General features: G+C 42.0%; 1 protein-coding gene and 1 long non-coding RNA gene across 3 annotated transcripts in view; one reads left to right on the top strand and one right to left on the bottom strand.

The window, feature by feature from the left end:
* Window positions 1–22,533, bottom strand: part of SLC7A14 (solute carrier family 7 member 14) — a 104,800-nt gene that overhangs the window by 18,713 nt on the left and 63,554 nt on the right. Inside the window, exons 3-4 of one of the 2 annotated variants that reach the window (XM_036081790.2) lie at window positions 10,120–10,458; window positions 8,231–8,448 (exon numbers count right to left, since the gene is read on the bottom strand). In XM_036081790.2, the coding sequence (XP_035937683.1) occupies window positions 8,231–8,448; window positions 10,120–10,458 (557 nt within the window). The remainder of the gene's footprint in view (window positions 1–8,230; window positions 8,449–10,119; window positions 10,459–22,533) is intronic. The other variant, XM_036081791.2, reaches the window with a different exon arrangement.
* Window positions 1–22,533, top strand: part of LOC144381385 (uncharacterized) — a 64,738-nt gene that overhangs the window by 39,699 nt on the left and 2,506 nt on the right. The window contains exons 2-4 of the long non-coding RNA XR_013446520.1: window positions 20,514–20,565; window positions 20,666–20,772; window positions 22,356–22,430. This is a non-coding gene — a long non-coding RNA (uncharacterized LOC144381385). The remainder of the gene's footprint in view (window positions 1–20,513; window positions 20,566–20,665; window positions 20,773–22,355; window positions 22,431–22,533) is intronic.

The raw sequence follows: 22,533 nt of genomic DNA, 5'->3' as shown, positions 1-22,533 counted from the left end.
GTCTTGGGGGAACTCATCAACATTTCTGTGCTTCATTTTCATTCAATGGTTCTCATCCACAACCAGGGGTTGTCTGACCTCCCTTAGGGGTTGTTTGGAAATCTGAGGAGCTACTTGTGATGGTCACGGAGACATGGGGCATACGCTTTCAGCATTTAGTGTACAGGGCTCAAATACTTCTGCACAAAAAGTTGTCCTGCCCAAATTACCATTAGTACCCCTAATAGATCATCTCTGTGGTAACTTCTAGATCTGAAATGATATAAAAGATGTTCAGATCTTCAGAACTCCCAATTTCACATCAGTGAAGTCCTTCATTTCAGGGAATGCAGGTTCACAGGTTTGGAAACATGCTTGTTTTCAGTTGTCTATTATCCTATTGTCTTTCATGGGAAGACAGGTAGAGACAGTGGATTTTTCTGCTCCTTTGGAAGCTTGAGTGACCTCGTTGGGCTATAAGGCAGGAGAAGATGTGTGGTACAAGGCGGTGTAGGGCTGTGGAGGTGGTATCCAGTGACATCTGCTGGATGTCTGTTGGACAGGAGCTTGTATGGCTCCAAGAGTGGTTGGGACATAAGTCAAGATGTCAGTGAGAATCTTCCCTTGAGGAGTGCGTTACTTTCTTCCAAAGAATCAACTAAAGTTTCCCCACCTTAGCATTCTCAGTGTCAGCTGAAAGTAAAAAGCGTGCCTCTTCGAATGCTTGGGGAATGTCCTTTTAGGAGAGGGTGAGAGAACTTTTTCTAGACTTGTGTGTAGAGGGTGAGGGGCCTTGGCAGTATGCAAGCTCTAGCCAGGGGTCCAGGAATGAGCTTCATTGTAGAATGGACCATTTTTCCTCTTTTCTCCACATACAGCTTATAAATGATGAAATTCAATACATGTACCAAGCAGATAACCTGTGCTCAAATTTTCACTCCTAAACTTTCCCACTAGTTTCTCAATAAGTAAAAGACAAAATACTAAGTACTGGAATGTATGAGGTACATTAAAAACTGAAGCTCTCACACCTCAAATCAAGTTTTGCTCACTTGTAAGATGACTTGGTCATTTCTACAGTCTCTCCCATTAAGATTCTAAAGTTTCAGTTCCCTAGGGGAGCTCATCCTGGGGTCCATTTAACTCAGGGGGTCTATGGATTTTGCTGGGAAGAGATTACATCTTTATCTTTCCTAACCTCTGACTGAACATTAGCATTTCTTTTAATAACGAATGCAAGTAATGAACAGTGCCTGTGACTTTGTCACCAATAGCGATCAGATATTTTTTCCATAATAGATTGTTGCAGAGTTGTTGAAATATCGCTTGTGCTTGTTGCTACTTCCAAATTACGATAGTTATTAGACATAGATATCAATATTTAAAACACTATTAAAGAAACACATTGTTATTATATCACAATTTAAAAATATTTTATAATTATATTTTAATATATTTGATTTCTTTTGAATTCCTATGTAATTAGGTTATTCATTTATAAACACGATTCTTAGAAGGGCTTCAGAGTCTTCACCAGACTGCCAAGGAGCACATAGCACAAAACAATAGAAGAACTCCTGGTCTATTCTAATAACTCAGGGAGAAAGAACTTCTCAAATAAGCAGTTGTCGGAGGGCTACTTTCTGGGAGGGGCGTTAACTCCCAATTTCACTTCAGTGAAGTCCTTTCATTTCAGGGAATGGAAAATGTTTGGGCCTCCAGTCAAGGAGAGAAAACAGATCTCACTTCATTGTGCATGGAGGTTTACAGGTTTGGAAACGTGCTTGTTTTCAGTTGTCTAGAACATGTTTTTGGTCTTTAAGGGTGAATAGATGCTGGGATTGCAGACTCCCTAAACTTCCCCCATCAAGGAAAGCCTTGCTTTAAGACAGCTTCCAGAAAACAGGTTCTGCTTTCTCTTCCTATAACATCCTTCTTCCCTTACACATACACACACATGCATGCACACACAACTCCTGTGAATCATACGGATCTGTTACGACAATCAGTCTGATGATGTATCACTCCCAGTTAGGGTGTTCCAGGAAGACAGTGTTATGCCTATTTGGTGTGGTGAGTTCTGGATGGAAAGTTCATAGATGTAGCCAACCCTCACTGCTGAGGAAGGGGGAAGGGGTGGAAGTGTCTTAAATAAGAACTTTGGGGCACATCTACACTAGAACAAGATGAGAGGTCTGTAAGTCACGCTGTGTGAGGAATCACTGGGGACCAGGGATGTGTAACTTGAAGAAAAGAAGACTCAGCAGAAGACATGGAAGACACCTTCCACAATTTTGATGTACTGACCATGAAGCAGTTGGAGGAGAAGTATACTGTGAGCTCCAGAGGGAATGGCAAAGCCATACATAGGGCGGGGGTAAGAGGGGCAAGCATTGGATTTGGTTGGGAGAGCAGATTCTGTAGACTGTAAAACTTAGGGTGGTTCTGTCACATACAGGCTTGGTGACCTAGAACAAGTTCCTAACCTCTTGGAACCTCATTTTCTTAAATGGAGATGAAAATAATATTTAATTCATAGTGTGGTTACAAGGATTAAATGAGATAATATAGTGAACTGCAGTCATAGACTACAGTAGGTGCTTAATATATATTAGCTCTTACCAGTGGTATTTTTTATTACTATTTTAAGTTTTCTAGAACAGATGAAACCCAAAGGCATAAACAAGTTCCTCCTCCTCCTTGTTTCTTTTTTTAGAAATAGACACATATTTTATTACCTGCTCCCTTCTGCCAGGCATTGTGCTTTGTGATATGGATACAGTCATGAGCAAAAGTATTCTGAGCTTAACCCCCTGGGGCTTGGAGTCTAAAGGACATTGCAAGATCCAAAATACAACCTTGACTGTAGTAATAAACTGAACAAGATTAATAGGTGTCTGTATTATTTGTAAGGCCCAAATGCTACTATTTTCCAAACAACTGAAAAAATAGATGGCAATTACTGATAATTATGTGATATCAAAATATTGACTATGGTCAAGTTGGGAATAGAGACAAAAAGTTTGCAAAGAGAATGTCTGTTAACCCGAATTTGCTATGTAGAACTAGAAAGCCATTATGGTTGAAGGACGACTGGACAGATCAAAGGTAGGACATTTAGAGTTTCCACTGCATTAGGTAGGAAACAGAATTTAACTCAGATGGTTTAAATGAAATGATTTCAGTGAAGCCCACTAGCTAAGTCCAACAGGGAGCAACCAGCGAGGGGCTTTCTGGAGCATAGAACAGAGAGTGGATAATGGATCTGGGGGGTGGGGGCAAATAAAAAAACCCCAGCATACCTGCCAAGATCAAACAGATCCTGATCTAACAAGATATAGATCAAATAAACAGATTATCGAAGAGAAGATAATAAAATTAGCAAATAAGGTCACCTTTTTACTTAAGTTAGTTTGAATGAGTTTTTCTTCCTTGCAAGCAAGGATTGATGAGGGACCTGATTGATGAACACAAAAGAGCCAGGAAATGAACCTGTGTATGCATGTGTCTCTACCCTAATGACCACTAAAACTACTTTTCACTTTGCTCTATCCAGACCTCAGATTTGGCCACAGGGATTTGTGATTAGGATTCCCTTCCATGTATGAAAGAATGCGTATGTACTTCGGAGTGAGCATCGGTGAATGAAATCGGTGGGTGAAGTGTGTGTATATGTGTGTCTCTAGGTTCATTGGTACTTTATCATAACTTTTAAAATTGACTTTTTAATTTGATGACATAAGCAGAAATGGTTTCCCAAAGTAATCCTGGTGTAGCTGCTCATGTGGGTGATCCAGATCAGCCCATCCCTCTATAGAGCTTTAGTGGGGAAGCAGCACGTGCCTCAGTTGCTGGAGGGCTGGCTGCAGCTTATTTAGTTGTCAAAAGCAAGGTCATGAGTGGCATGCTATTCAGGGTGTGGAGTCCCTAAAAGCTGGCCCCCTATGTGTTATTGGTATTCGTGAGGCAGCTCTCTATATTCTGCCTTGGCCAGTCTGCCAGATGCCTAGGAGCTAATTAGGCAACTTTATATAATTCACTCCCAAGGTAACAAGACAAAACTCCAAATTTAATAGCATTTTCTACCACCCTCATGCTCCACAGCTATTAGCAGCCTGTCCACAGTGACAGTAGAATGTGCTAATAGGTTCCAGCAAATGAATTAAAATATGGAGAAGATGAAAAACAACTTTCCCTTTGTTTGGAGGCAGTCAGCATTCCCCACAAATCCTTGTTATGGACCATTTTCCTGGGAGCTATTTGTGCAGGTAGAGTGTCTTATTTGGTTAAAGAAAAACCATAAGATAGCATCAAGAACAAATAACATACAGGGAATACACATCCAACAATGTTTAGGGGCCGAGGAACTGTAGAGGGAAGCAGGGGTTCAGCTGAAGGCCAGCAGTTACTTGATCTAGAGAAAAATGTTTGTTGTTCTTAAGCTCTTCAAGACCAAAGAAGCATTTGACCCAGAACCTGTAAGTGAGTAAACCATTCCTTAAGCTATTTTCTTTGGAACGATGTGGTTGGAGCAGGGAAAGAGTAAGCTTATGAAGGGTCCATGGCCAGAGGACAGATTGTTCATTATTAACCCCTTCAAAGTACTTGAGAATTGTGTTTCAAGTCATGTAATGGTATCCTTATAAACCATCTCCTACACAATGATCTTCTCCATCCCATCCTACCTGAAGTGGATTAGAACTCTGAACTAGGCCCCTTGTCAGGGGTAGGGGTCAGGTTTTCCCTAAGGAGAAGACCATACAGCTGTCAAGCAGGCAAATCACTTTTGTTGACAATTGTCAGGTAAGAGAGTAGGGAGTGTGTTTATTAACTTGGTGGATGACATGTTCATGAGAGGGTGTCAGACCTTAAAAATTAGGATCCATATTCAAAGTGGCCTTGCTAGGGGCACCTGGGTGGCTCAGTTGGTAGAGCATGAAACTCTTGATCTTGGGGTCATGAGTTCAAGTCCCATGTTGGGCATAGAGCTTACTTAAAAACCAAACCAAACCAAACCAAACCAAACCAAACCAAAAACAAAGTGGTCTTGTTGGACTGGAAAAGTGACCAGAAAACAAAGTTGGGAAAGAACAGGTCCAGGCCAGTTTGCTAGGGAGGATATGTACTATGCAGAAACCCAAGGCCAGGCAGATAGGAAAGAGGATGAATCAGCACCATCCTCAAACTGGGCTGTCCTTTGTGCTCAGCTGATGCTTTTAGTCACAGCCACTAGAACACATATTTGAATTTCCTACAGGGATAATGAATTTGCAGTGAAAAATGCAAAATCCCAGCCAAAGCTTTCTGGTGGCCAGTGACAAACCTACTCAAGACATAGGGTTGGGTTGGAGTGAGGTTGGGTTGGTGAGGCCAAAGGTGCAAAAAGAGACATTTGGTCCCATATGTCCAAACCCAGGTCGCGGTGGGGTAGTGGAGTAAATAAGGACTTTGACTCAACCAGGACTAGGATTGAATTTCAGCTCTATTACAATCTAGATCTGTAACTTTAAATTTTCTCAACTTAAGATATTTTGATGTAGATGTAGAGATCAGGCCTGTTGTGAAGATTACATGAAAAGTGCATATGAAAGAGTGTGTCACAAAGAAAATGGTAAGTTAGGAATGGAATCCTTCCTTTCTTTTTTTTATGCCTGACTTCTGATCTTCTTTTCTTGCTACAAAAGCTAGTGAGAACTTGGGTGTATAAATGGGAACCCCTAAGGCTGGCTTGATTAGTTCCTTCCTCCATGGGGTGGATTTCTGACTATCTCGAAAAGGGATATGGGGCCCTTGAGTGGGAAGAGGAGACCCCCAGAGAGAATAAAGACCCCAGAACAAAGACCGAAGGACAGGTTCAAAGATTGGTTTCTCTTCTTCAGCATGGGCAAAGGGTATTTGCACAGAAGAGATTAACTGCTTCCAGTCTTTACATGGGGCCTAGACTGTAATGTGTGCCATGTAGGTGAGCTCTTAGATTTTTGAAAATTAGACATGAACTGAGTAATTACAAAATGTTTTCAAATTGTTTTGCTATGATGTCTTAGTAAACAATGTACTTTGGGCTGGGCTGGTTTACAGGGCCATCTGAAGGTAAGAAAAGAGGCTAGACCATGTCCTAATGCTCCCCCTAGCCCTAAGACTCTTATGACTTTGTGAAAGCTTAAAGGAAATGAGAACGTAGTATGTTAGATTAGTTATCTTATTACATTTTTTAAGAAAGCTCAGAAACAAGGGGCAATCATGCACAAGGTAGACCATGCAATAGAAAACGCTTTGGAGTCACATAGACCCAACTAGGAATTTCAGTCCTGGCACTGACCAGCTAAGTGACTCCAGCTAAGTGAATCCAGCCTCTCTGAGCCCTGGATTCTCCATCTGTTAAGTTGGGCACAGCAGCACCTGCTTTAAGGTTTTGTTATAAGAGTGAAATAATATTCGTAGAGCACAATGCCAGGCACCTAACAGGCAGTCGATAAACTCTAACTCCTCACTCCTGTTAAGTATCACTATTGCTAACCACACAATGTGTACCAAAAAACCATCCAAGATGTTATTCTTTTTGGCAAACATTAGGTGCAATTAATTTTCCCAGTTGATGAATGAGAAAATCTGAAAGCACAGAAGTTAGCTATTGGCCAAAGTCTTAACACTGAGTCCATGACCCCAAAATTTCTTAGACTGTGAGAAAAATGGTGAGAACGCTTTCGTGTGCTAGGATGAAAATGCAGTTGAGTTCCAGAAAAACACTTCTTTCTTTGCCACTCTTGTAATTTGTTGTTTCTTTTATTTGATAGGGAAGGAACGATTTGTATTGTAAGAAAATGTCGACTCGGGACCCAGAATGGGGTCAACAGTGTTTCTTTGTCTCTTCTGGTTTTGACCAGTTTCAGGATTTATGCATTTCAAGGAGGAGGGATGAACTTTGCGGTACTGTGGAATTCTTACAGATAAGCGGAAGACTAGAAATCTTGGCTTAAATTGCTCTCTTGCTTATTTCTTTGCATTGAACAGTATGGCATGGCTCAGAATAGACAGGAGCTATTTTGAGTGTTCTCCAAGAGACATTTCTGGTCCCTGGACATCTTGGAGGAAAACCAGTCTAAGCAAGAGCTTTTTACAAAAGCAAATCTGGTGGAGTCCCGGACTTGCTCTCTACCAGGGCTAGGCAGGTGTGCCTCCCTTGACCTCAGTTTCTTCACCTGCTAGGTGAGGGGTAGAAGCAGGTGATTTCTAAGATCTCTTCCAGCTCAAAATTCTCTAATTTATGTTCTACTATTTTCAAGAAAGGAATAGGTAGTTGAATTTTACCAATGAATTCATCAAGTAGGTATTTTTCATCATGCCAGAAAAAGGATCCAGGCATAATTTAGAATTCCTTGTCAGTATAAAGACTTTGCCCTCTGATCTGATTTTTTTTTAGTGTAAACCTCACCACTCAGATTGGGGGGATGAGATCTGAAAATGTCCTTTTAGTCCAGCCTACTCTTTGGCCAACTCCCGTACCACACTAGGTGGACTTCGATGCCATGAACCATGCCACTAGAATGGGATTTATGGCCAGCCTTCACTGTGCCCTCTCAGCTGCACCTAGACCTCAGTGGGGCTCTCTACATTGGGTCAAACATTGGGATTAAATTTAAAAACTGTTGTTTCCCTAGTTTTATACCCAGGCAACACTCATCCCTTAACCTACCTACCCTCTCTTCTGACTCCTTTACTGCCTTGTCTGTTTAAGGTGATCTGTCTTTCTGAAAATACTCTAGAGAGATTCTCTAGGACCACGCTCTTCAAATACAGGTTTTGGAGTCAGACAGTCCTGGCTTTGGGTCTTGACTCTGCCACTTATAGTGTGTACTTAATAGCGAGTCCCCTGACCTCTCTGAGTGTGAGTTTTTCATCTGTAAGACCAGAATGTAAAATATCTTCCTTTCAAGGTTATTAGGACACTTAAGTATTACATGCAGAGCACTTCGCATAGGATTAGGCATATTTCAGATGACCAAAACATCAAATCTATTATGGTTACTTGTATAAAATAGGGTCTCAATAAAAGTTTGTGAAACAAGTAAAAAAAATGATATAAGAACCTCTTTTTCAGAGCATTCCAATTAAATCCAGATAAGAAGTGATGAAAAAGATGCCATGAAGATTATGGGACAGAGTAGCATTTTTTGAAAGTATGTCTCAGACTAGCCACAGGGTGGAAGGCAGAATGTGCAATAGCCTTACGAGGCTTTAGAGATGAACTCACCCCTGACCAGCCATGGGGCAAAAACTGGCCCTCAGCCCAGTATTTCCCATTGATGAAGAAGAGGCCTGCGATCATGATGAACACCCATACTGCCAGGTTCAGCACGTTGAGGACGTTGTTGAAGCCCACGGAATTCTTTACCCCCAGCGCAACAATAATGGTGACGATGATGGCAATCACTAGAGCCAGAAGGTCAGGGTATGATTCTTCACCTTTCCCTAGAGGGCAAAGATATGAGTTAATATTGTCTAGAGGGAAAAAAGGGCCATGCAAACTCCTAGCATCCTGTCAGGCATTTGCACTCAGCTCTGGCAAGGGTGATCAGTTTGTCATGGAGGGAGGAGAAGCAAGTGTGTGTGGGCATGCGTGTCCACATGTGAGCTTGTGTGCAAGTGTGTGTATGTGTGTGCACGTGTGCCTACACTGTGGTCCACAAGTGTCTATTTGCAAATGGGAAGGTTTCGGTATATAGGTAAGAAGACCTGATATCCTGGACTCAAAATTGGGCGACATGACATGACAATGACAACATGGCCTATGGAACCGTGGCATAGAACACTTGAAGTCAGATCTGTCCTGAGACATTCTTGGTGTATATATGGGTTTAACATGTTATTTGAAAACTGGTTTATCTTCACTGTTGTTCACTTTATAGTCCATAAATTTTCCATTCCATTCCAGCAATCTTTTCATTTTTAGAAAGTTTTAAAATGTGTATCTTTGAAAGCTATTGGAAGAAGGGTGTTCTTTGCATTTACGTGTATGTGGTTGCAGAGAAAAGAAGCAGTGAACACACCCCACCTGTTACGGCCTGTTCTGTTGGCCAGTGGACTCCTGCCCTCTATAGAGGGGAAAAGGCACTGCCTCAGCTGTCAGGCTCCTGAATTTCAGCTGCACTTTTGCCCACGATCAGCTGTGTGGCCTTGGGCAAATGCCTCAGTTCCCTGGACCTCATCTGTAAAGTGAAGGGTTTGCACTACCCGATTTTGGAGGCCTTTTCGGTCCTAAAAACTTTGTGAAATCAGTATACTGTGGAGATGTGGTCTTCATACTTTTTAATCTTCTCATGGTATCTGGATGCTCAGCAATTTTTATCAATTCTTCTGAGATAGGGACACCAAAGTCACATGAGTAGCACACAGCCATGGAAGCTGTCCTTGGAAGTTCTGTGGCAAGACCCCCAAGCTTCCTCAACTATTGTGTGGCTTCCCATAAATATGAGAGGGTAAAGTCAGACATCAGGCTGGAAAGCAGGAGCAAGCGATGGATGGAGCTCCTGGTATTTGTTATGTGAAGTTCTGATTATTTAGTATTTACCCAGTTATATTACCCCTCCTTGACTTCTGCTAGACTGGAATCCATTTTGTCCCTTTTAAAAGTATATTTTGTCATTTAAAAATTAACACATGCTTATTTATGAAAATTAAAAAAAATCTGATGAAACCACTGGAGAAGTTCATAACAGTTATTTTTCCTGCATTGGTTTTATTTTTATATAGTTATAAACATGATGCATATACAATTTGTATCCTTTGTCACATGACATTACATCAAAAACATATTCCATGTTATTACAACAGTCTTCCCAATCATCCTTTTAAAGCTTTAAAGCTACATAATATGCTTCCACAATTTACATAATCATTTGCTCCACTGTAGAATACTTAGGCTGCTTCTAATTTTTTTTTTTATAAATAAGGCTGTGATGAATATTTTTTCATATAAAGCTTTTATGGAAATTAGGATGATTTCTTTAGGATAGATTCACAGGAGAACTACTTTGCAAAAAAACACGAGACATATTTAAGGCTTTTGATACATTTTGTCAAATTGAATCCTGAAAGGGGAGCCCATTTATTTGTTGGGGTAAGAGGATATGGCAGTCTCACCCAGGCCATTGAGGGTTCCCACGCTGTCCACCATCCAGTGGCTGATGGTGTGGTTTGCTAAGGAGTCGAACATGCTGCTCAGAGCACTGGCACCAGCTGCAGTGCCAATCAGGTACTCCAGGATCAGGTTCCAGCCAATGAAAAACGCCACAAATTCCCCAACAGTGACGTAGCTGTAGGTGTAGGCTGACCCCGTGGTCTTGGGGACGCGGACTCCGAACTCTGCATAGCAGACACCTGCATGGGACAAGCACACATGGGTGGTGGACTTCAGGAGAGGAGCCTCTTCACTAAGATGTTTAACCATCTTGGGTACAAAATACTGGGAATCTCTGCAATCTTAGAACAAACACATGAAATTTTATATATATGAGTAAATTCAAGGCGAATTCTAACGTCTTGCAATGTCAGTTCTGAAAAACTTTTAACCTGAATTCCTGCGAAGGCAATCAAAATGGATTCTAACAAACTATTGGAAACTGCTCTTTATTTAGAAAAATTCCTATTTGTTGTGTATGTCTCTGTGATGTTCCTTAGGTGTCAGAGATCCTGAATGAACGTGGGCCTAGGTCATTATGAACCCCACACTTAATGGCTACATTACATTAACATTCTTCTCTTTCACTTTTACATATTGTGGATGGAGATCCTCATTTGAGAATGAGAGTTTAAGCGATCTGTGAAGATTTTGTACTATATATGGGAGGTGGGGTTGATAAAACATGCAAATGTAAATAAGTGACTAAGTTTTTAACAAGGAAATTTAATATGTGGAAAAGATAATTTAATGAACACTTATAGAATGCCCACTATGTGCTTGGCAGGGTGCTAAGTGCTGGGAATAAAAAAGGCAAGTGAGACATGACCCTGACCTCAAGGGGAGATATACCAAAAGATCAGTGTCCATCATAGGCTGCATAAACTCAATAATGCAGAGATATATAGGAACAGAGAAAGCAGAGGGGAGAGACATGTGCATCAGCTGGTTTTGAGGTATATGGAGGAATTAACTGGGCAAGGAAGGTGGAACATGAAGCAAAGACATGGTGAGTAGGCAGTCTGAAGTATTTGGGTGGAGGGAAGTATGCATGAGGGGACTGGGGGCAGAGAGCCTGGAGAGGTAAGTAGAAGCCATGTATTTTCCAGAGTGGGTCAAAACCCACTTCCACGAGAATCATCTATTAAATCATAATTTCAGGGATGAGGACGAGGAATCTGCATTTTCACAAGCTCTCCACTTATAATTGAAAAACGCTAGTATATTCCCTCATTCTTTGATGGAATTATAGATCAAATTAGAAAGAGACTGGGAATATGCCAAACTTCTGGGAGTTGGGAGCATTTCCTACATCATGCTGGGGACTCTGGGTGTGAGGCCAGTGGGTGGGGTGCCAAGTTGGATGATAAACATAGGACAGCTTGGAGGAAACACATCAGGAATGGGATGTAGGAAGGATTTCAAAGTAAACTTTTCCTTCAGTCACAATTTTAAGGGCCAACCCTGAGTTTCTTTCATCACAAATCAGGGAATAAAATCAATGCAAGGAAGCAAAAACAGTTGTCAGAAGCCAGGACACAATGAATGATTAAAGGTGATGCAATATCTTTTTTCCTACCCCTTAGTGCTGTCAGTTCTCAGGGCATCCATGTGGAAGGAGCACTGGACAAGTGGGGCTGTGCTCTTGTCTCAAATCTGCCTTGACCCTGTTCATTCCTTTATATTCAGTTTCCTTCTTTGTAAAATAAAGGAATTAGACAGGGATGCTCTTTTAAGGGTCTTCCTATTCTGACACTCTAGGATTCTACCTGTTTCATTGAATTTTACGGATTTTGCTGCTAAATATATTGGGCATAGTTTCCTTTTCTTTTACATCAATTACTATATTGTTCTATATATGGAGACATTCTCAGGGCTAGCAAAGCCATCAGTCTCTGCACTGAATAACCTAGGCTACCGTTTATTTTGAGTTTTTATGTCGGCACCCCCTACCCCTTTGTAAAACAGTTTTCCACCTTCTTCCTGGAGGTCAGACTGTCAGTTGTTTTTTTTTTGTTGCTGACACAGGGGTGACTTTGAGCAGGCAGACCACCTGTGATGTTTAAATTGTTAGAGTGAATCTAAAATTAAGAGGAATTGTTCTCTGAAGGAAGGGCTGGAGAATTTTTCCATGAGTAGAGTATAGAGTGTATAAGCACTGAGTATGAGGACCTGATAGTGTTTTCTTGAATGCTTGAAGGACTTTTGTGCTCTCATCTCCTGAAGAGAGTTGGGTTTGCAGATACACATTAAGCTGCCCTTTTAGTATGGTGTGAGGAAGGGATTAGGAGGCAATCCTAATTCTACTCTTTGGTGTAGGATCCACAGCTTTACCCAATAATTCTTATATCCTATGAGTTTCTTCTCTTCACCCTCTTTACTCCTAATAATGCACAAGTCTTGTAAATTGAAGTTTCTCTACCAATGCTTTTGAAATTGACATTAAATTTGATTGTAAATTTAATTTGGAGAGCCAGTATTATGAAGTTTGGGCAATCAGTGGTTCTCTCCTTAATATTTGATCTGCCAAATTAGATGTAAAAATACCCAATTCAGCATCAGAACCCACTTGCCAAGGGTAATTGGCAAATAGCCAAGTCTTCCTTAGGTCTTGTGAAGGAACAAGTGCATTGCTGTCCTGAGGCAGAGACAGAGGCCCTGAGCTGGGCACGGTGTAGGAGCATATGAAGTCAGTCATTTAGTTCCCAAGGTCCTGCTTGGATGCTGATAGCTGGAGTTTGGGAAGAATAGTGGGAAAATCAATTAGACACTAACCGGGTAAGACAATTTCTGCTCCTAGAGACCATTCTTTTGGACACTTTGTAAAGGATTTTATTTTTGCATCTTTCTGATTTATTTGCATGCAAGAATCCAGGCTTTTAGTGGGCACTAGAGAGTATCCACCCTGGCACTGAAGCTCAGTGGTGAAGAGTGATTTCAACCCCAAATGTCCTGAAAAAAACCAGAAAATATTGTCAATCACTCAACTTTTCAAATATCTGGTGTGTAAGAGAGACATATTCAAAGGTATCTTTCTAATTTCAATAAGAAATAAAAACCAAAGAAAGGGAAACCATGGTTTTTATTTTAGGTCATGTAATAACTGAGTGTCTAAGGGCAAGTTATTTTCCTAACATGGGTAAAGGGAGGGGGCCAGATAGATAAACTTTAGGGTCCCTTCTAGTGCTATCATTCTTTGGTTTCACAGAATCAACTTTCAGTCATTTGAGTCAGTGGGGGCAGCCCTGGAGAAAATACTGCAAACCAGTAGTTCTCAGCAAAAGTGGTACTGCTGCCTAGGGGGAATTTCGGAAATCTGTGAGGGTGTCCATTGTTCTCATGAGGATTGTGGGCACCTGAAGCATTAAGTGGGTAGGAACCTGTGAGCTGTTAGGCATTCTACAGTGTGGGACTGTCCCACAGAATGAGGCATTGTCCTGTGTGTTCCATAACTCCTATGGGTCAAAATGGACGTGTTTATAAAAACAGGTTTATATATTATAAAAACCTGTTTATAATTTCTGATCCTGAATCTATCCCCATTTTATATATTAACACATTTTTTTCATGATTTCATATACATTGAATTTTCTAGGGCTGCAACAACTGGGTAAATTGAGGGACAGTTGTAATTTGTTTTGTTTGGAATTTACCAAGATTTGGCCATTATTTTGGAAAACCATATCATCAAGAGCTACATGACTCATGGTCTCTGAACATCAAACAGCACACCTGTGAGTTTGCATTTATAGTGATTCTGTAAATGACAGCAGACTTCTGACGACTTCATTATCTCTCTTATTGTTCTTATGCCCTGGCTTCCACACATCGAAATATTATTTTTACTAGAAGTGACTTTTCTTTAATTTATCTTCCATACTCAGGGCATATTGACTTTTAAAAAATTAAGTGTGTAGCTCTGGAAGACAGTAGAGGTTTCCTCAAAAAGTTAAAAATAGAACTACCCTATGATCCAGCAATTGCACTACTAGGTATTTACTCAAAGAATGCAAGAATACTAATTCAAAGGGATACATGCAACCTAATGTTTATAGCAGCATTATCTACAATAGCCACATTGTGGAAACAGTCCAAGAGTCCACTGACTGATGAATGGACAAAGAAGAATATTTCTCAGTCATAAAAAAGAATGAAATCTTACCATTTGCAATGACATAGATGGAGCTAGAGAGTATCATGCTAAGCAAAATAAGTCAGTTAGAGAAAGACAAATACCATATGATTTCACTCATATGTGGAATTCAAGAAACAAAACAAATGAGCAAAGGGAAAAAAAAAAGAGAGGCAAACCAAGAAACAGACTCTTTTCTATAGAAAATAAACTGAGGGTTAGCCGAGGGGCGTTGGATGGAGGGTTGGGTTAAATAGGTGATGGGTATTAAGGAGTACACTTGCTGTGATGAGCACTGGGTGTTTTATGGAAGTGTTGAATTACTATGTTGTATACGTGAAACTAATACTACAGTGTATGTTTTTTTTTTTAAAGATTTTATTTATTTATTTGACAGAGAGAGAGAGAGAATGAACAAGCAGGGGGAGAGGCAGGCAAGTGGGAGAGGGAGAAGCAGAATCCCTGCTGAGCAGGGAGCCTGATGTGGGCCTCGATCCCAGGACCCCAGGATCATGACCTGAGCCTAAGGCAGATGCTTAATTGACTGAGCCACCCAAGTGCCCCTACACTGTATGTTAACTAACTGGAATTTAAATAAAAACTTAAAAAAATAAAATATAATTTTAATAACTATAAAAAAAAGAAAATTAACTGTGTAGGAAGGTAGCATTATCTCTAGTTTGCATTTTAGGGTAGCAAAGGAAGAATTTCAAAGTATTTATTACCTAAAGTTGATTCGGTGTACTAGGGTGGAGAATCACTATTCTAAATGAGAGAAAAATTTATAAGTGTTCTCTATTCAAGTTAGTAATGCATTAAAAAATTTCTTCCCCTGGGGTTATCTTCCTAGTCATATTTGCCTTATGCTATTATCAAAGTGATTCTGCATTCCTTGGCTAACCATCAAGTGATTGGAGAGGGAGAGATATATTGATTCCAAAAGTATAACTGCATAGCTGGAGAAAATCAATATGAAGTGCAATGTTGGGGTACAGATGGCCATCATGAGTGACTGCCTGCTGCAGACCATCGGGTGGAAGTTTCCCAATGTAGCTGTTCAGAGATGGCAAGTCCAGATCCTCGACAAATACAGAGGATTCATTTGAGCAGAACAAGAGGGAATAGAGTGATTTCTCATAGCCTGCAAGTCAGATATCCTTTTCAAATTATCCACTCTTTAAGTATATTGTAAACATACCTTTCTTTTCATTTTGTCACATCCCTAGTGTTTTGTTTTATTTTATACCCAGGACTGTTTTTGGTTAAATTGACAAACTGCCAGCCTAAAGAGCAGTCAAACTTAGGATTTACACATTGAAAAGCGGGTTGGGATAAGATACCAAGGGGATTCCATATTTGAAATATTCTCTAATGATCTCCTCTTGCATACCCTAAATGAAGTATGATTTGGAGTTCAGAGAAATTTGGTCCTTTTCACTGTGAATTTCTTTCCTGAACTCAGAGAGTCTGTGGTTATATCACAAATAGGTATAATCAGCCAGCCTTACATTAACTACTCGCAGAGAGCCCATGTATGATGTTGAACTTTCCAAACTGTGCCCAGTATGGTGCCTCCGATAGTCAAAATAATCACTATTTGTGCGTCCCACCACTCACAGCCTGCTCTGGCTCTCTTTTATTCTCTTAGAACCATCTCCTCCATCCTAAGAGGGTGTAAAAGAGAAAGATCCACCTGGAAGTAGGTGAAAGAGAAGGATTTCTCCCCTCAAGAAATATATTTCCCAGGCACCTGGGTGGCTCAGTTGTTAAGCCTCTGCCTTCAGCTCAGGTCATGATACAAGGGTCTTTGGATTGAGCCCCGCATCGGGCTCCTTGCTCCGCGGGAAGCCTGCTTCTCCCTCTCCCATTCCCCCTGCTTGTGTTCTCTCTCTCTCTGTCAAATAAATAAATAAAATATTTAAAGAAAAAGCAAAAGCAAAATATTTCCCTTCACATTCCACTAAAGAAAGCCATTAGATATACAAGTACTTTTTAAAAGTGTACTTTCACCTGGAAAGAGTAAATCTAGAGGTTATTCACACTTGAATGCCAATTACTCTACTTAAATAGAGGTTTTTCCATTAACATGTAGTTTAACTTACTGACTAATTTCCTAACCTATCTATCAACTAACATACCAACTTCCTACAATAACTCCTGACTTCCTAATTTAAGTGACACCGGTTTTTTTTTTTAAAGATTTTATTTTATTTTAGAGAGAGAGAGAATGCAAGTGTGGTGGGAGTGGGAGAGGGAGAAGCAGGCTTCCTGCTGAACAGGAGCTTGATGCGGGGCTCAATCTGAAGACCCTTGTATCATGACCTGAGCTGAAGGCAGACGCTTAACGACTGAGCCACCCAGGTGCCCGGGGAATATATTTCTTGAGTGGAGAAATCCTTCTCAGATCTGGACTTGCCATCTCTGAACAACTACATTGGGAAACTTCCACCCGATGGTCTGCAGCAGGCAGTCACTCATGATGGCCATCTCAACCCCAACATTGCACTTCATATTGATTTTCTCCAGCTATGCAGTTATACTTTTAGAATCAATATATCTCTCCTTCTCCAGTCACTTGATGGTTAGCCAAGGAATGCAGAATCACTTTTAATTTTAATTTATAAACAGAAAAAAGATGTTTTAAGAAAACTAACAAAATGAGAAGGAAATGAGTAACAACCATCTCAACAAAATGCTGTTTGGTGAGGACTTTCTTAGAGACTTGTTTGGTGGGACACTGGTTCAGTCCAATGGCTGATTCCATCCTGTATCTGGGAGATGGCAGATAATTGGCTCTCAGGACTAACTGACTTCATGATTGAGAATCACTGATAGATACAGTATGTTCAAAATAACTGCTCAGAAACCTCTACTCAGCCCCCTGGCATGTGGGAACCTGCCATCTTGCACCCATGTCCTCTTCCCAATGTTCTTGATTAGCCAAGAAAATTGTGCATTTCTTTCCCCAGGAGGAATCCATCAGGCTCTCTCTCCCTCTCCCTTCCCTGCTCCTGTCTCATCTACCTGAGTAACCTTCGTCACTCCATCACATGTCAGTGAAGCCTAGGCAATTTTAACAAATGCGTCTGGAAGAAAAGCAATTTGTCTGACAATGCCTGTTTCTTTGCATCTAAGAAGAGACTTATAATTTTTCTGCCAAAGCAGGCCCCAGGTGGAGAGTAAGAGCCTGTGTTTAGGGGATGGGCAGCATCAACAATCAGGGTGTGTGTGTGACACTATTCGTTACTAAACCTGACAGGACTCCAGTTAAATTTGAGTAGGGAACAGAGAGCTTGCAAGGTCCCCAAACCAGAACACTGATTTATCAACACATACATGGGAAGGAAAGAAGATGTTCTTATAGTCAGAGAAGTGACCCTTGAGACAGGTCAAGGAAGTTTAATAATTTACTGATTAAATGTGACCAGACTATCTGTTTACTTTCTTCTCTAGATCTCCTTCTGTGAAAATATTTTAGAGCTTGTCGGAGGTACAATTTCCATAGCATGATGAATTAGAGTATTATATCGTTTGGTCATGCTATCGTTAATATCATCAATAGTGTATGCTAGTTTATTTTATTGCTTTATCAGATGATGAAGATGGTAATAATAATAATGCTCATGCGGTTGCTTTCAACTAAATGACCCACAGGGTTAGCTGTTCCCAGAGCCTATTTGACCTGGATTGGTCCCTCTTCATTGCTGTGGTGGCAGGTGGGCTGGGGCTGCCCTTTTTTCTGCTCCTAACATTTGTATGTAGGCGACCTCAGGTCAATGTCAAAGACAGTCTTGGAAGGACAAAGATGTTACAAAAGAGAAAAGCGCCTTTTTTTTGGTATCCACCTATGCTAGGCCCATTGTACGTGGTTTCTCATCTCATGCTCAGGTCAGCTGTTTGCAAATGCTGAGGCCACCATCAGCAGCCCGTCTCTGCTTTAGGAGAAGCAGTGAGTGTTATAGGAGCCACCCAGCCTCTGGAGAGAGGTCTAGAGTGTGGTCGTGACAACTAACTGAGATATTGCACACAGATCACTTTGCCCAGGGCCTGGCACACAGCAAGTGCTTACTAAATGACAACTACAATTAGTACTAACTATGGCCTTGAGTAAGGCATCCAATTACCTGAGTGTTAGTTTCCCCATCTGGAAAGTGGCGATAGTGATCCCTACTGGGGGGTTGCTACGGGTCTGTAAAGGAACGCATGTTCTGACATGCAGTGGGCACTCCTCCAGTGGGAGCCATGGCGATTAGTACAGAGGAAGAAAGGGAATCCCACAGATTTTCTTAGCAGTAGCCTCCCGAGTGTTTATGCAGGAGCCTCTGCCTTGCGGGTGAGATCAAAGGGGTTGGAAGCAAGAATTGTTGGCAGATGGTTTTAGATGCTCAGCATTGGCAGGGATATCAGAAATCATCTGGAGTCTAGACCAAACCCTATGTGTGCCCAATTCACTTCTAAATCAGAACCTGGAAAAGTTCCTTCTTAGGTTTTAAATCTTTTATCTGGAAACATATGTTCTCTTCTGCAGGTCCAGTTAGAAATTGTGAGGATGGAGAGAAATTTCCCATTTTCTTGCTCAACCTTTCTTCAGGGGGCCTCCAGCCCCTCATTCAGATGACTCTGACAATTGGCCTAGGAAGGCTTTGTGCAGAGAGGACAGAACAGGAGTAAAGTGACAGCTGGCCATTCTCGTGCACCCAGATATTTTTCAGCTCACCCCTCTCTAGGAGGAGGCAGTGCCCCCATTTCTAAAGCTGATGAAAGGGGTGCCAACAAGGACAGACCTAAGAAGCTTCTGTGAAGGGACTAAGCCATCCCTCCCTGCCCTGAGGATTTTGTGGCTGGGGTTAAAGGTGAGTGCTAAGCGAGCACATTCCAGTCCTTACGTGGCTCCTCAGCCCATCTGATGAGCAGGTGGGTCTGGTTTCCACTGGGATGGGCTGCTTTCCCAGCAGATGCCCAGGAGCGTGAGACACAGCGACTCTCTCATGGGCCTGGATCTGTTCTCGGTGGAGGACCTTCCTAGAGACATGAGACACCCCTCATAAAAGAGGGGTGCCATCTCAACTTTTTCCCAAACAGGGCTAATGTGCACGGAGGACACCATGAGGAGGGGCACTGAGTGTTCAGAGCGGATGCTGGGCACATGCAAAGCTCCTGAGCCTCCACGCACAAAGTCGGCTTCATACCAGGCTCCCCTAGGGCGAGGGTTGGTGCCTGGCGTCACTCCTCTTCAGGGCTTTTATCTCGTGGCGGTCATGCCTTACTCATTTTGAGTACTTTTTTCAGTGTACAGAGTTGAGGCTGCTTAAATATCACTTCTTCAGAAGGAGTACTTTGTCATGGGAGCCTGTTTAATTTCCTTACAGCACTTACCACAATTTGTAGTTATATGTATTCATTTACTTGTTTTCTGAGGTGTAGCCTCCTTGCACGTTTTGAAGCACAATCGTTTTGAAGGGGGCTATCCTGGTAGAGATGAGAATTCCTCTTGGGGAAAATACCTTCAGATCTAAAAGAATGTTCTTTGTGCAAAGTTCACCTGGCAAAAGGGTGGATAGGAGGCAGGCCTGCTGGGTCTTTTGCTAGGTATGCACCAAGGGGCTTCAGAATCTGAGACACGGAAGCTCATTTGCATTAAGAACAAATAGAGCCTCCTTAGGTTGGAGACCTGACCAATTGTATGGCAGTGGTGATAAGAACACGAGGAAAAGATACTGAGCATTTGCCATGTGCACCGGCTATCCTAAGCACTTTACATACACACTCTTCATGAGATGCTTATGATGCAAAACTGTTATTATTTCCATTTACAGATGATGAATCCAAGTTCTAGACAGGCTATTGGGACTTCCCAATCTTTCCCACTTGACAGAACACACCCAGAGAATGGTCACGTTTGTATGGCTATGAGAAGGAGGGCAATATGCACAGGGGCGAGGCTGCTCACAGGTGGCAGTGATAGCCTGGGGTCTCTGCCACCTCCCAGCTGTGCCGAGGGCTCAATACCCTCAATAACCATTGTAAATGGCAGAGCAGGGCTTGCAGTGAGGTGGATCCATTCCAAGAGGGCTAACCCCATCTGGTACCAGGATGCTACCTGGGGTTGGAAAGTGTGTGTGTGTGTGTGTGTGTGTGTGTGTGCGCGCGTGTGTAATGTTGAGACATTGGACCTTTCTATACAAATCTTTCCCCTCCCTGGGTTCTTTTCTTACTCTCCAACAGGCAATCGAATCTGAACTGTTCATTTTGCAGAGAAGGAAACTGAAGTCAAGAGGTGAGTGACTTGCCTAAGTGTCCTGAGCTGCTGAAGAACAGAACTGGAATGAGGGCTCAGGTGTCCTGACTTCTGTCCCAGGCCCTGTGGTCTCTTGCAGTGCTCAAGATGATTTCAACATGTGCCTGTCTGGTTTCTTTGCACGGATGTTCAGAGTTCTTTCCTGCATTCTGCAGCACATCTGCCATGATGCTGAGCCTAGAGCAGGTAAGCCAGTCCCTCCCACACCACACTAGCTGCTCTTGGCATGCACCGTCCACTCTACCAGGTGCTGTAGAAGATGTCAAAGGAGCCCAGGTTCTCCTTGGTTTGCTGGAGGAAGCTCATTTCAGAATCAGCAATTTAAGTGACTTGTAAAGTTTTATTAAAATGAGCTCACCTTCTCTGAACGGGTAACTGACATCCTTCCTACAGGGCTGTCAATCCAGCTCTATATAGAAGACTTACATGAACTTCACAACACCCTTCTCACTGCTGACAGGTGACAGAAAGACGCTGAGCTTAGAAAGCATTTTCATGACCTGGGTTACAGAAGTTATGATCTAGAAAAGTGCTCAACTCATCAATAGAATAGGGTGAGCTACCTGCTCTTTTGAAACCCCAATAAGAGTGAAGCGTTTCTTGATATGCATGATTCTCTTTGGTAAGTTCTTAAGTTTGGAGGCATGTGTCTGCATGAGGCAGTTTGGGGGTAATAGCCTCTGGAGCCAGGCAGAATCAAAGTTAGATTCAACCTTGGCCACTGCTTGCCTTAAGGGCCTGGATAAGTCACCTTACTTCTCTGACCCTGAGTTTTGTCATCTGCAAAATAAACACACAATGGCACTTACTTTGTAGGATTTGCTGGGAGTATTATGCAGCTGTGTGCAGCTAGTGCCAGGCACATCAGAAGTCCCCAGTGGTTTAGCTGTTATGATTAATAAAATGCGGACACTAACAGTCACCCAGTAGGGAGGTTGAGAGCATTAAATGCACAGTGCCTGGGGCATAGTATTGGATTATTAATAATAAAAACAACAATAATAATAATGACTAACATTTACCAAGTGCTTATTAAGTTATGTCTTAGAGACTTTACAAACATCGAGGGTAGCTGCTATCATTATTAATATTTCGACAAAGAGCTGTGAGCTTGGACAATATTTTGGAGAGCTAGTTTTCCAGAGGCTTGAAGACTGGCATGCATCTGTTCATCTTTGCATTTCCTCTGTACTCTTTCAGTGTTTTGCCTCTCCCACCACCATTATGGTTAAGAGCAGCACTCAGATACCTTTGGGCCAACAAAGAGATGCAAGCTTGTGGAATGAATGAGTGATCCTAGATCACTGAGAACGACCAGCGATGCAAAAAGGCCAACCCTCCTGTGTTCATCTCTCTAGTCTGGCTTCAGTTTGAGGAGGGGAAAATGGTCTGTTCTGAAAAACAAAACAAGGGAACTCAGCAGATTCTCTAAATAGACAGAATCTTTAGAAATCTTCCTTGGTCATGAAAATCCAACCTGAGATGAATACTGCAATGGGGAGATTCTGCTTAGGCTTTGTGAAGATCCAGCCCAGGGAGGAGGTTTGGGAGCCCCGCCTGTGGGAAAGGCATCTGCTTGACAGAGTGCTGCTCCCCTCACCACATCCCCAGGGTTTCAGCTCCCATGGTCTCACCTGATGATGGATTAGAAGATGCCAAAGGGCAAATGAGGATGGCAGGAAATACAAATTAGAAACCCTAGTGCCAAACCATAAACTAAGAATGCCAAAAAAATGCTACTCGGCCTGATGGCCCATATTGCCTTTTAGATGCTTGGCTTCAAAGATCTCAGAGGCAGCTTGCTTAAATGGAAGAGCGTGAGCTTTGGAGTCCTGCGTTCTGAGGTGAGAGTTCTGGCCCTGCCACTGTCTGCCTCCCTCCCAGGAAGTTACTTTAACCACTGACTATCTTTTGAGGGAAGAAATCAAGTCACTCTTCTCTCCACCG

This window comes from Halichoerus grypus, chromosome 1 (assembly GCF_964656455.1).
Source record: "Halichoerus grypus chromosome 1, mHalGry1.hap1.1, whole genome shotgun sequence".
NCBI lineage: Eukaryota > Metazoa > Chordata > Mammalia > Carnivora > Phocidae > Halichoerus > Halichoerus grypus.
This window is presented reverse-complemented; position numbering and strand designations above follow the sequence as displayed.